We start from the raw sequence: 14,088 nt of genomic DNA on the forward strand, positions 1-14,088 counted from the left end.
AAGCCCAGAGATAAACCCACGCACCTATGGACACCTTATCTTCGACAAAGGAGGCAAGAATATACAATGGAGAAAAGACAATCTCTTTAACAAGTGGTGCTGGGAAAACTGGTCAACCACTTGTAAAAGAATGAAACTAGAACACTTCCTAACACCATACACAAAAATAAACTCAAAATGGATTAAAGATCTAAACGTAAGACCAGAAACTATAAAACTCCTAGAGGAAAACATAGGCAAAACACTCTCCGACATAAATCACAGCAGGATCCTCCATGACCCACCTCCCAGAATATTGGAAATAAAAGCAAAAATAAACAAATGGGACCTAATTAAAATTAAAAGCTTTTGTACAACAAAGGAAACTATAAGCAAGGTGAAAAGACAGCCTTTAGAATGGGAGAAAATAATAGCAAACGAAGCAACAGACAAACAATTAATCTCAAAAATATACAAGCAACTCCTGCAGCTGAATTCCAGAAAAATAAACGACCCAATCAAAAAATGGGCCAAAGAACTAAACAGACATTTCTCCAAAGAAGACATACAGATGGCTAACAAACACATGAAAAGATGCTCAGCATCGCTCATTATTAGAGAAATGCAAATCAAAACCACAATGAGGTACCACTTTACACCAGTCAGAATGGCTGCTATCCAAAAGTCTACAAGCAATAAATGCTGGAGAGGGTGTGGAGAAAAGGGAACCCTCTTACACTGTTGGTGGGAATGCAAACTAGTACAGCCACTATGGAGAACAGTGTGGAGATTCCTTAAAAAACTGGGAATAGAACTGCCATATGATCCAGCAATCCCACTGCTGGGCATACATATCGAAGAAACCAGAATTGAAAGAGACGCGTGTACCCCAATGTTCATCGCAGCACTGTTTACAATAGCCAGGACATGGAAGCAACCTAGATGTCCATCAGCAGACGAATGGATAAGGAAGCTGTGGTACATATACACAATGGAATATTACTCAGCCATTAAAAAAATACATTTGAATCGGTTCTACTGAGATGGATGAAACTGGAGCCCATTATACAGAGTGAAGTAAGTCAGAAAGAAAAACAACAATACAGTATACTAATGCATATATATGGAATTTGAAAGATGGTAATGATAACCCTATATGCGAGACAGAATAAGAGACACAGATGCATAGAACAATTTTATGGACTCTGAGGGAGAAGGTGAGGGTGGGACGTTCTGGGAGAATAGCATTGAAACATGTATATTATCATATGTGAAACAGAACACCATTCCATGTTTGATGCATGAGACAAAGGCTCAGGGCTGGGGCAATGGGATGACCCAGAGGGATGGGATGGGGAGGGAGGTGGGTGGGGGGTCCAGGAAGGGGAACACATGTAAACTCATGGCTGATTCATGTCAATGTATGGCAAAAACTATTACAATATTGTAAAGTAATTAGCCCCCAACTAAAATAAATTAATTAATTAAAAAAAAAAAACTCAAAATGGATTAAAGATCTAAACGTAAGATCAGAAACTATAAAACTCCTAGAGGAAAACATAGGCAAAACACTCTCCGACATAAATCACAGCAGGATCCTCCATGACCCACCTCCCAGAATATTGGAAATAAAAGCAAAAATAAACAAATGGGACCTAATTAAAATTAAAAGCATTTGCACAACAAAGGAAACTATAAGCAAGGTGAAAAGACAGCCTTCAGAATGGGAGAAAATAATAGCAAATGAAGCAACAGACAAACAATTAATCTCAAAAATATACAAGCAACTCCTGAAGCTGAATTCCAGAAAAATAAACGACCCAATCAAAAAATGGGCCAAATAACTAAACAGACATTTCTCCAAAGAAGACATACAGATGGCTAACAAACACATGAAAAGATGCTCAACATCACTCATTACTAGAGAAATGCAAATCAAAACCACGATGAGGTACCATTTCACACCAGTCAGAACGGCTGCTTTCCTGTCTCTCTTATCTCCTCTTTTCTCTCTCCTCTTCCTCCCTCCCCTATTCAGTTCAAAGATGAATCAACATGTCCTGGGGCATCTTCAGGCTTTACTAAAGGTCAGATCATCTGGTGGGCTTCCCTGGTGGCTCAGGTGGTAAAGAATCCACCTGCAATGCGGGAGACCTCGGTTCGATCCCTGTAGAAGCGAATGGCAACCCACTCCAGTATTCTGGCCTGGAGAATTCCATGGATTGTATAGTCTATGGGGTTGCAAAGAGTCGGACACGACTGAGAGACTTTCACTTCACTTCAAAGGTCAGGTAGGGGCAGAGCAATCTCCCCACTTAGGTGTGGAGCTCACATTATACAAAGCATAGTGCTCTTGTCTGAGATGCCCTAGGAAAAGCAAAGGAGCTTGTCCCAAAGTTTAGATTTCCCAAAGATCTGATTCAAGTCAAAGTTTTAAAAATTAGTTTACTGTCTGGAAGAACTTAATTCATTTTAACCTAACACTGTAAATATAGGATTCCTTTTTAATGTTTTTTTTTAATTGTGGTAAAGGTCACATAATATAAACTGTACTATTTTAACAACATTTAACTGTACATTTCAGTGGCACTAAGTACATTCACATTGCTGTGCAATTCTCACCATCTCCCGAATTTTTCACTTTCCTAAACTGAATCTCTGTCCCTGTTAAACCCTAAATCCTCATTCTCCCTCCCCACCCCACAACCCACCATCCCCAGCCCCTGGCATCTACCAACATATTTTATAACTCTATGAATAGGATTCTTTATTCATATGAATGACCCAGGGTCATTTAGGATATGGAATTCATAAAGGAAATAGGAGGGAAGACACATTTTTAATAAACTTACTGCTTCCTACTTCTCCATATGCAGGTATGACCAGTTTATCAGAGCTAAACTCTAGATATTCCAAAATAGTTTTGCTTTTCAACTCTGTGCTGTTAGGTAAAGGTAAATATAGTTTTGCCAATAAGCATGTCCTTTTCCTTATTTCATAAACCTAAATATAAAAGAAATGATTGATAACTCACTGAAAGTACAAAATAGAAAAAACTAAAACAAATATCATCACTAACATAATTCTTTTAAAAATACTAGAATGTAAAATAGGTATTGCTCTAGAGCCTTTGATCCACATGATTGTGATAAAATTAGGTAATGTTATATGTTTAAAAGTATAGTGCCTTTCACTGGTTTCAAAGAAAATCAATTGAATAAAAGGATTAGAAATATAGTTCTGGGAATTCAGTACATATGACACAATACCCAAAGAACTTACTTTTGTGTAGCACTTTAAAAGTCCTTTATCTTATCTAAACCTGATAAAAATTACAGAAAATAGGTATCACTCTTCCCATTTTATAAATGAAGAAATGAAATCTCTATATGAAACTCTATTAATTTTTATTAAAAGTGATAGAAACTCAGGTTGAATTGCCTAAGAGAAAGGGAAAGTTGTTGGCTCATGGAGTCCAAGGACAAATTAAACGAGCTATGTAGCAGGGAAGGGAGGAAAAGTCCCAGAAGAAGGAGTAAGGGAGGTGCTGAGTATGCTGTTCTACAGACATCTACTGAGTACTAAACCCAGGTCTTCTGATTCTGCATGCTGTGCTTGCTAATAGAATTCCATCACTGCCATAACTACAAACCCAAATTTTTTCAATAGGAAAATCTTATTTTGACTTATACTCTGTTATCAGTGTCTGGGGAAACAGTGATATGTGCTCTAAAGAAAAGAAAATCAAGGAGGGTAAATGCCCCTTAGAATATAAAAAAGAATGTACCAACCAAAAGGACAGCTGATAACCAAGAAGGCAGAGAAAAACGCAAGACAAAGAGGCATATATTTTTCTGGTCATCTAAATACTGTTCCTGTAAGAGTGAATTGAAGCCAACACACTGGTCCCTTTGCCGAAGGCATCGCTAATACAGAAAGGTTTGCAGGGGTTATAGTTAATTATAGCTAATGGATTTTAAGTATTTATGTCTCTGAAAAAAAATTCTTATTGTAAATTAGTAAACTGGCTAATTAAAAAGGGACAATGAACTGACAAATATATTCAAATATTCAGTCGGCATTCTGATTTTACACATCAATCTTGCGGACTTGTTTAGGGTATGTCCATGCATTCTCATGGAACCGTCAAATTCACTTTGGAGGCCAGATCCTGGACAGCAGCAGATGTAAAGGTAGAGAATGACACCTGGAATCTCCCAGGAGATGACTTGTCCCCAGTGGCAGCTATCAACACCTGTGTAGCTGAGATGACGTGTTGAGAATGAAAATAGGCATTATAAGTGGAGAAACTCTTAAATTAAAAAAGTCTAAGTAGGGAATTACAAAAATATATGGGAAAAAACCAAACAGTTCAGTTTGGCTGAAGTGAAGAAGGAGTAAAGAAAAATAATAATAAAATTAGAAATGTAGGTTAGTATGTGTTCATCTAGGGCATATAGACTTATTTAGCAATTCATGCAGCTGTTAATGGTATGAATTATTCCTAGATAGATTCGTTTCCTTCTCTGCCTCTTAGTTTGTTAGGATCATGTGCTAATTGATGATGATGAAGGATTCAAAATCTACACTTAACCTATTTTGGGAGAGGGGGCAATTTTAAACTTCAAGAGGTTAGATTATAATATCACAATTTATTTTAGGAACAATAGTAGCAAAGTGTAGTCAGTATATTTTCAAAATAAAAATTTCAATAATGTACACCCATGGCTGATTCATGTCATTGTATGGCAAAAACCACTACAATATTGTAAAGTAATTAGCCTCCAATTAAAATAATTTAAAAAAAATTTTCAACAGAGGTACATTTTAAGATGACAGTAACTTAATAGCACAGATGAATAAAACGACTACAGCTTTTGATCAGGGATAGCACAAAGTTATTTTAGGCATTGAAAAATAACTGATTTAGATTTGTAATAATAATCTCCCCATGTCTCAGACTCCACTCCATACTCATATAACACAAATCTTTATTCCTCCTAACTTTTCTTTTAGGTTTAGGTTCAAGTTTAACTCTTACATTAGCCATCAAGACTTGTTCTCTAGACTCCATTACTGTTTCTAATTTGTCTTCATCATCATATTTTCTTCTTTTAGTGCCGGGATTCTTATGATGGGGTCTTTGGGAAGGGATCAGGGGTCTGCTACATGTGTGTTTCTTCATCAGATTCTTTTAAAAATTTTTTAAAAAGATGAACAAATATATCAAGAGACTGAAATCACCAAGCCAAGGTTGGGGCAATTTGAAGAAATTATTCAACACTAACAATTGCTATACTACTCATAGTTTAAACAATCTTCTTTCACCTCTTCCACCTCACTAATTAATGAATAATGCTGCACGTCTAGGGTTGGCAAGAATTATAGCAGGAAAGAAGTATTTAGAACAACTACAAATCAAATAATTTTGTACTTAAAGCATAAAAGACTAGTGATGAATTATAAGTATATTATTTATAAATATTAATCTTATCTTAATATCTCTTAATATAAAGAACTTACTTATAATAGTAACTAACAGGAAATTTAAAATTATGTATTATATAAAATAATATACAAAATTAAACGACAATGGCATACCTCCAAGCAAACTGTTTCAGGCCAATATATTAACTGAATATTGAAAATTTGCTGAAACATGACTTTAAAATCAAACTGTAGAGGAGATACTGAAGTGCAAGAAACCTGTTTATCATTGTATAAGATTTTAATAAAATATTTAAGCTTTTGAATTTTGGCTCTCCTCTTTTGTTCGTACCTAAAAATTAAATAAACCTTTAAGAGACTCTTGAAAAGCAAACCAGATATAAAATATTATTCTTTTCAAAATATACCTCAACATATTAAAATATGGTCATTTTAGAGGACAAATGCTATCTTTAAGCCCAATAACATTTGCCTATCTCTTATCCACAGATAAGAAATTTCTTCTATCAAGAAATTTCTTTAAAAAGATGCTAACTCAAAAACAGAAAAAGAACTAAAATTAAAGTACCATAAATCATTCAACTATTTATTTTACTAAATTATAACTTAAAGAGATTATAACACATCCATTATAAGATGTTTTATGAGAGGAAAAAACCGAGGGACTTAGGAATGGGGGTGAGGGAGCTTGCATCAAGAATTCAAAAATATTTTCCAACTTTTAAAACACACACACACACTCATTATGTTTTCAATAACCTTAAGTGACTCTAAGACAACAGCCTTGCTGTGTCCTCTTAAAGGTCTTTGTGAATCTCTTTAGGCTTTAGGTTATATATTCTTTTTTTCCAGGACATTGTTTCTCTGAACCCAAAGATCAGAGGCCAGCCAGAAAGGTTAACTTCTTGGGGCTACTATGACAACACTTGTTGGGGAAAAAATGGTTCCATTCAATAATATGAACTCCTAAGGCACCTTCCCTCCACCCATTCATTCATTCTCTCAACCAACATTTATTGATTATCTTCTCAGATGAAAGTCAATTGACCTAATGATAGTTAAGACTTGATCCTGATTTTCAGAAGGTGAAAGACTAGTTGGAAGGTAAGCCATAGGCTGAAACATAAAATTCCCTTCTGTTCTCCACCCTGATCATCCTATGGGCCAGCATATCTGCCCATCTTCTCTATAATCTTCTCAAAGGGGTATGGGACAAAAGATTACTTACTCTTCCTATCTCCCTGGTGGTCTTTTTTCACCTTCTTCCCAATTACCTTTACAGAAATATGAATAGTTTCATAAAATATGTCCCTTATGTTGCCCTCTGAAAGTAGTTTAAATAATGAGCTTATCTACTGATTATGAGAATTTGTTAATTCAGGATTATATTCATCTTCACGAAATCTTGCCTTTTCTTCACCTGTAAACTCTTTTAATGTTCCCTTAATCCACGTACTCCTTTCATCTCTCTCTTTGACATAAGCACATTATTCTTTTCTAAAGACTCAATTCTTATTAAACTGGACATTTTCAATGGATAATGACAGCAATGCCCCATGATAGCAATAGCTGTGAAAAGATATAAAGCATTAATTTCCTTTTGCCTTGACTTCTTCTAAGTTTTAGCTTAGCCTTTCCAGCACAAATATCTTCTTCCTTCTTTTTCTCCTCTTTGTTTCCAACTTCCATTTTATGGCTGTTCTCTTATCCTCATTTAGATGGTCCTTTCGAGGGCATCTTACACAAGAAATTATCTTGGGCCCCTTTTTGGAAGTAGGTGTAGAACAAATAAAACATTGCTTCACTGCTCTACTACTCGAGTCAGAAAGAAGGTATGATAAATTTGCCTTTGTGTTTGCCACTCTTTATGTTCATTTAAAAGTTTAACCACTTATTCATTCATTTAATGAACATGAATATTTATTGGACACCCACTATCTTCCAACACTGCACTAAATGATGGACATTCACAGTACTCAAAGATGAATTGGTACCAAATGTTTCATGGGACAGAGAGGTTGGAAAGTTGTACCTAGTTCAGCGCTCTAAGTTGCTACATCCTCTTTAAGGGAGATGAGATTCAAAGGCTTAGAGATGGGAGAAATGGGGATGGGCATATCTGTTATGCATGGATTTCCTAGGAGTAGAAAGAAAACCTTAAAGGTCAAGGAAGAAGTCACAACTGGGAAAGAAAGAAGCTTGTATTGTCCAAGTAGAAAAATTTTCCAGAGGGTCCTTTCTAATTGGAACATTTTCTATGAAAGCCTTCAACAAGCAAGGATGACCATATAATCCTATTTTCCACAGTGGCTTTATAGTCTACCTATTTATACCTGAAAAAAAATTACTAACATAGCAAAACAAAAACCAATCATCACACCAAACTGGTTTATGTTCCACCTCAGTCATAAACTAGAAGTTCAATACTCATCTCTAAAATGAGGATAATATCATAGAACTATGGTAGCAATTAAAAGTGCAAATATATTTTTTAAACTTAGCAATCAGGAAATCTAACATTATTAAAGAAACAGTACAGTAACTAGATAACATACAATGAAGAAAAATAATCTGAAAATGCTTAAAATAATTTTGAAAATGCTTACAGTGAACATCTAGATAAGTTTGTTAATTCTGCTGTGAAAGAAAGTTGTGGTATCATGGTAATTGGATTTACTATTTCAATATCTGTTTCTTCAAATTCTGAAGCTAAATATGAGAAGCTCTAGAAACAGAAAAATAAATAATTTATAACGTAAGTTTACTGGTTAGGACAATTATTCTTAAAATTAAACTTTTTAATTTGTCATTTTGTTGGGTAACTATTACAATTATCAAGATTTCCTATTCTATCACTATTCTATCTAACAAATATTATAACCAGTTAGGATGAGTTGAATGTTATTTTGCAGTGTAAATACCTCCTGTTTCTTCCTATTCTTAAATGCTTTTCCTTCAGTTTTCTTCTCAGTCCCAGACATTTTTGACAATTCTTGTTTTCGTTCATCACATTTATTCATTTTCAACCTAATTAATAAAAAATAGAATTATTTAAAGCAGAAATAATGGAATTATTTGAGTTGTTAAAGATCTTGCCAACACACTACACATATACATCACGATCTCTTACATTAAATAATTTTACATCCCAAGGAAATTATCAGTATACACATACATATATATGCATATAAATATAAAATTTCATAAGTTTGTTCTCAGTTTTCACAGATTTCTCCCTACTTATTAAATACTACCAGGGAAGCCCAGTTAATTTACTGTTAGTATTTTTACACCCTTTCTAAGGATATTAAGAAGCCCCTCTGATGAGCCCCTCCAAACCAATGGTGATGGAAGATAAATTTAAGGGCATAACCCATGCTTCCTCTTTTTTTTTTTTTAAATTTTTGGCCGCAACAGGTAGCATGTAGGATCTTAGTTCCTCAACCAGGGATTGAACTCACACCCCTTGCAAGGTTAAGCATGGAGTCTTAACCCCTGGACCACCAAGCAAGTGGTAGTCCAAGTGGACCAAGCAAGCCCCTCTCATATTTCTTAAGCTGTGAACATGAGCATGTGTAAGGGCAAGACACTATAGCAATAGTAAGTGGTAGATCAGTTATACTCCTTGGGGTTTATGTGTAAACAGTAAGGAATTCATGATATTACTACTACCAATACAGTGACTGCCACCACCACCACCACCACTAACAACTACTACTACTGTATTACTACCACTTCTGAGGACCACCACTACCACCACCAACTACTACTACTGTACTACTATTATTTCTACAACTATTACCACCACCACCACTAACAAGTACTACAACTACTACTATTACTACTAGCTAACTCAAACACTGTACTTACTAAGTACATGCCAGGCAATGTTCTAAGTACTTTACACATATTGCCGCTGCTGCTGCTAAATCGCTTCAGTCGTGTCCGACTCTGTGCGACCCCATAGACGGCAGCCCACCAGGCTCCCCCGTCCCTGGGATTCTCCAGGCAAGAACACTGGAGTGGGTTGCCATTTCCTTCTCCAATGCATGAAAGTGAAAAGGGAAAGTGAAGTCGCTCAGTTGTTTCCGACTCTTAGAGACCTCATGGACTGCAGCCTACCAGGCTCCCCCGTCCATGGGAGTTTCCAGGCAAGAGTACTGGAGTGAGGTGCCATTGCCTTGTCCTATTAACTCACTTAATTCTCACAGCAACCCTACGAAGTAGGTATTACTATTATTCCTCTTCCATTAGTAGTCCAGCAAAACCCCAGTTATCTGTAATACTTTCAGGTAGCAGGGGTTTTCACTTTTAGTACAAAGTTTAGTCTTTTAATTTTAATCTTTTAAAAAGATTATTTTAAAAAGATTCTTTGATATTATATGCTCTGTTGGGAATAGAAAATGGTGCGGTTGCTCTGGAAAACAGTTGTCTTAAAGCTGTAACTACTGTTTATTTATTCAAGATATAAATTCTTTGTTGACGACATCAGGCAGTTGACTAACATCTGGGTTTTTCCCCAGTTTCTGTTAATTCCCAGTGATTAGTGGGCAACTCCTCCGGAGATCTATGAGAGCAAACAGAGCAGCCACTCACCTCTGAAACTGTAACTTCACTGAAGTGCTTGTAAACCCTTGTCGTTGTCGAAGGGATTTTATCTGTTTCCAAGTCCGTAATATACTCTGTAGTAGGGAAAAGTCCTTTTCCTTCTCTAACTCATAGAGTTGTTTTGTATTACTACAACAATAATGTTAGATTAAAAATACGTTAGTGAACTGGGCATATACCCAGAGAAAACTAGAATTCAAAAAGACACCCCAGTGTTCACTGCAGCACCATTTATGATGCCCAGGACATGGAAACGGCCTCAATGTCTATCAACAGAGGGATGGATAAAGAAGATGTGGTACAGATATACAATGGAGTATTACTGTCACAAAGGGAGTGAAATTGGGTCATTTGTAGAGACATGGATGGATTGAGAGACTGTCTACAGAATGAAGTCAGATACAGAAAGACAAAAACAAATATCACATATGAACGCATATATTAATATATGGAATTTGAAAAAAATGGTATAGGCAATCTGTTTACAAACCAGAAATAAAGATACAGGTGTACAGAACAAACATGTGGATACCAAAGGGGAAAAGGAGGGTGGGTGGGATGAACTGGGATATTGGAATTCACATACATACACTATTGATACTGTGTATAAAATAGATAACGAGAAACTACTGTATAGCACAGGAAAATCTACTCGGTGCTCCGCAGTGACCAAAATGCGAAGGAAATCCAAAAGAGAGGGGAGATATATATATATATGATTCACTTTGCTGTACAGTAGAAACTAACACAACATTGGAAAGCAACCAGACTCCAATAAAAACGAAAAAAAAAAACCAACCATGTTAGTGGATTAGAGCTACAAGTCATTACAAATGGCCTCAAACAATTTATTGCACTAACTCTTCTGGGCTCCCCACCTCATTTTTTTTTTTTTCATTTTACTCACATCTTCATATAGAGAATGAAATTCCATTAAGAGATTTATACGTCTTTAAGATTTTTCACTATTCAAAAGTACTCTACTAAAATCCACGTATTTCCAAGTTTTCTGGACATTCTGTAGTATATTTATCATATTTTTTTCATATTAACAGTCAGAACTACTGCTTCAAATTTAGAAGTACTTTGCCTGATGGGATAGTAAGTATAGACTTGAATACCAAAATAATATAATCCAGTCTGTATAAAAATGGATTGCTTAGCCCATTTAGATATATTTAGGTTTAACTTCACCAATTTCTTTTGTGCTTTCTCCTTGTCTCATGTTTCTATGTTCCCTTTTCTCTTTCTCTCTCACTTTTTTTTCTGCCTTCTTTTGGATCGGTTGAGTATTTTTTATTATCTCATTTTCCTCTTGATTTGGAAACTATATCTTTTTATTCTCTTCCTTTAGAGGTTATAAGTTAAAATTTAAGTCCTTGATTTACTAAAGTCTTAATAGCCAATGCAAATATCTTTAATTACATTTACCCTTCTCCATTCTTTACTCCATTCTAAAAGTTTTATATTTTAACTCTCTTTTTATTTTTTATTGAAGTATAGTTGATTTATAATATTGTGCCAACCTCTGCTATACTGCAAAGTGACTCAGGTTTACACATATATACATTCTTTTTAAAATATTCTTTCCCATTATGGTTTATCCCAAGAAACTGTATTCAGTTCCCTGTACTATGCAGTAAGACCTTATTGTTTATCCATTCTAAATGCAATGGTTTGCATCTACCAACCCCAAATTCCCAGTCCCTTCCTCTCCTTCCCCACTTGGCAACCACAAGTCTGATCGCTATGTCTGTGAGTTTGCTTATTTTGTAGATAGGTTCACTTTAGATTCCACATAGAAGTGATATCATATGGTATTTGTTTTTCTCTGACTTACTCCACTCAGTATGACAATCTAGTTTCATCCACGAAACTGCAAATGGCATCATTTTTTTTTTAATGGCTGAGTAGTATTCCATTGTATATATGTACCACATCCTTCCTTTATCTATTCATCTGTCGATGGACATTTATTATAGGTTATTTCCATGTTTTGGCTATTGTGAATAGCTCTACTATGAACATAGGGGTGCATGCATCTCTTTGAATTATAGCTTTACCCAGGTATATGCCCAGAAGTGGGATTGCTGGATCATGTGGTAATTTTATTTTTAGTTTTCTGAGGAACCTCCATCCTGTTTTCTATAGTGGCTACACCAACATACATTTCCACCAACAGGGTAGAAGGATTCCCTTTCTCCACACTCTCTCCAGCGTTTGTTATTTGTAGACTTTTTAATGATGTCCACTTTGACTGGTATGAGGTCGTACCTCATTGTGGTTTCAATTTTCATTTCTCTAATAATTAGTGATGTTGAGTATTTTTCATGGGCCTACAGGCCATCTTTACACTTTCTTTGGAGAAATTTCTATTTAGGTCTTCTGCTCATTTTTTGATTGGGTTGCTTGGTTTATTTGTTATTGAATTATACGGGCTATTTATGTGTTTTGGAGATTAAGCCCTTTTCAGTCACATCATTGGCAAATACTTTTTCTCATTCCATAGGTTGTCTTTTTGGGGTTTTTTTGGTTTTGTTTTTGTCTGTTTCCTTTGCTATACAAAAGTCTGTAGTTTGATTAGGGCCTATTTGTTTACTTTTGTTTTTTATTTCTATTGCCTTGGGAGACGGACCTAAGAAAGCATTGGTACAATTTATGTCAGAGAATGTTTTGTCTATGCTCTCTTCTAGGAGTTTTATGGTGTTATGTCTTACCTTTAAGTCTTTAAGCCATTTTGTGAACTCTCTAATTTTATGCCCTGCAAAACATCATTACATGACTGCTCACTGAGACTTAGCCACATATTTACCACTCTTTTTGCTCCTTAGTCCTTCCTTACTTCCTCAGCATTCTTTATGTCAATGAGTGTTTTTGGCTTTAAGTTTTAGTTAACCTTATAAACAACAGTAGTTAACTGTTTTGTTAATACTGATGGTTTCTATTCATTCATTCATTCATTCAACTGCTATTTACAGACATTGTTCACTATTTGCCAGTACTTGTACAGGCATATGTCAGCTTCCTCAAGTAACAATGTTTATACTGAACTAGGCTATTCTAGGAAACCCAATTATTTAAAACAACTTGCCTCCAGTGGTTAAGAATTTGTAGAGCCATTTTAGGTCAATGGGCAGGGAGTCAGAGAAATTCTTTAACTATCAAATCACTGAGAGTTGTCATATTTTTGTGCAAGTTTAACTTTCTACCCAATAAGTACCTCCCAGAGAGTTTTCCTGCTTTTGGAGATTCCTTGACACATAATTATGTATTGTCTTTAAATTATTTTTCCAATTATTTTATACTCTCCTAATTTCTCTTCCTAATGAGTTTAATAGCTAATGATTCCCAAATTGTAGACCATTTTTTAAAATAAGGGTCCTTAACTCTACAAACTCATTGAGTATTGCTTTTAGACTAAATTAATAATATATGTTGCACTTATGTGTATGCAGACTAATTCTCAAACATACAAACATGAGATAAACATGATTCAAGTCAATTGAAAGGTATTAGTAAATTTGTAATAGTTTTTAATCAACATATATTTTTTAAATAAATAGATCATATTAATAAAACTACAACTACTTTCATGTGATACTTCTATTAAATATTTTTACACAAAAATGTTACAAAAAGTTGGAACCATTTACTTACCTGCCTAAAGACTAGGGATCTTCAGCAGTCTCACTCCTGGGTATATACCAGAAAAAAAGAAATCTCTAATTGGAAAAGATACATGCACCCCAATGTTCACAGCAGCGGTACTTACAACAGCCAGAGGATGGAAACAAGCCCCAGGGGTCCATCAACAGGGGATTGGCTTAAGATATCTCCTCACACACACAAACATGGAATATTACTCAGCCATAAAAAAGAATGAAATATTATAATTTGCAACAACATATGGACCTATAGGGGCTTCCCAGGTGGCACTAGTGGTCAAGAACCTGCCTGCCAATGCAGGAAGATATAAGAAATGCAGGTTTGATCCCTGGGTCAGGAAGATTTCCTTGGAGAAGGGCATGACAACCCACTCTAGTATCCTTGCCT

The 14,088-nt window shown here is 35.3% G+C and overlaps 1 protein-coding gene across 50 annotated transcripts in view; it reads right to left on the reverse strand.

The window, feature by feature from the left end:
* CC2D2B (coiled-coil and C2 domain containing 2B) overlaps window positions 1-14,088 on the reverse strand; it is a 109,853-nt gene that overhangs the window by 74,508 nt on the left and 21,257 nt on the right. For 24 of the 50 annotated variants that reach the window (XM_081551650.1, XM_081551512.1, XM_081551475.1 and 21 more), the window contains 5 exons: window positions 10,024-10,164; window positions 8,349-8,454; window positions 8,034-8,152; window positions 5,581-5,758; window positions 2,832-2,982 (listed from right to left, as the gene is read on the reverse strand). Coding sequence is in view for 47 of the 50 variants with exons in the window: in XM_081551512.1 (XP_081407638.1) it covers window positions 2,832-2,982; window positions 5,581-5,758; window positions 8,034-8,152; window positions 8,349-8,454; window positions 10,024-10,164 (695 nt within the window). In the remaining 3 variants the exon portion in view is untranslated. Of the gene's footprint in view, window positions 1-2,831; window positions 2,983-5,020; window positions 5,171-5,580; window positions 5,759-8,033; window positions 8,153-8,348; window positions 8,455-10,023; window positions 10,165-14,088 lie in introns of all 50 variants that reach the window. The other 26 variants (XM_081551593.1, XM_081551541.1, XM_081551546.1 and 23 more) reach the window with 3 other exon arrangements.

Source organism: Giraffa tippelskirchi, chromosome 2 (genome assembly GCF_054371585.1).
Source record: "Giraffa tippelskirchi isolate mGirTip1 chromosome 2, T2T-mGirTip1v1.2.pri, whole genome shotgun sequence".
In the NCBI taxonomy this organism is placed as follows: domain Eukaryota; kingdom Metazoa; phylum Chordata; class Mammalia; order Artiodactyla; family Giraffidae; genus Giraffa; species Giraffa tippelskirchi.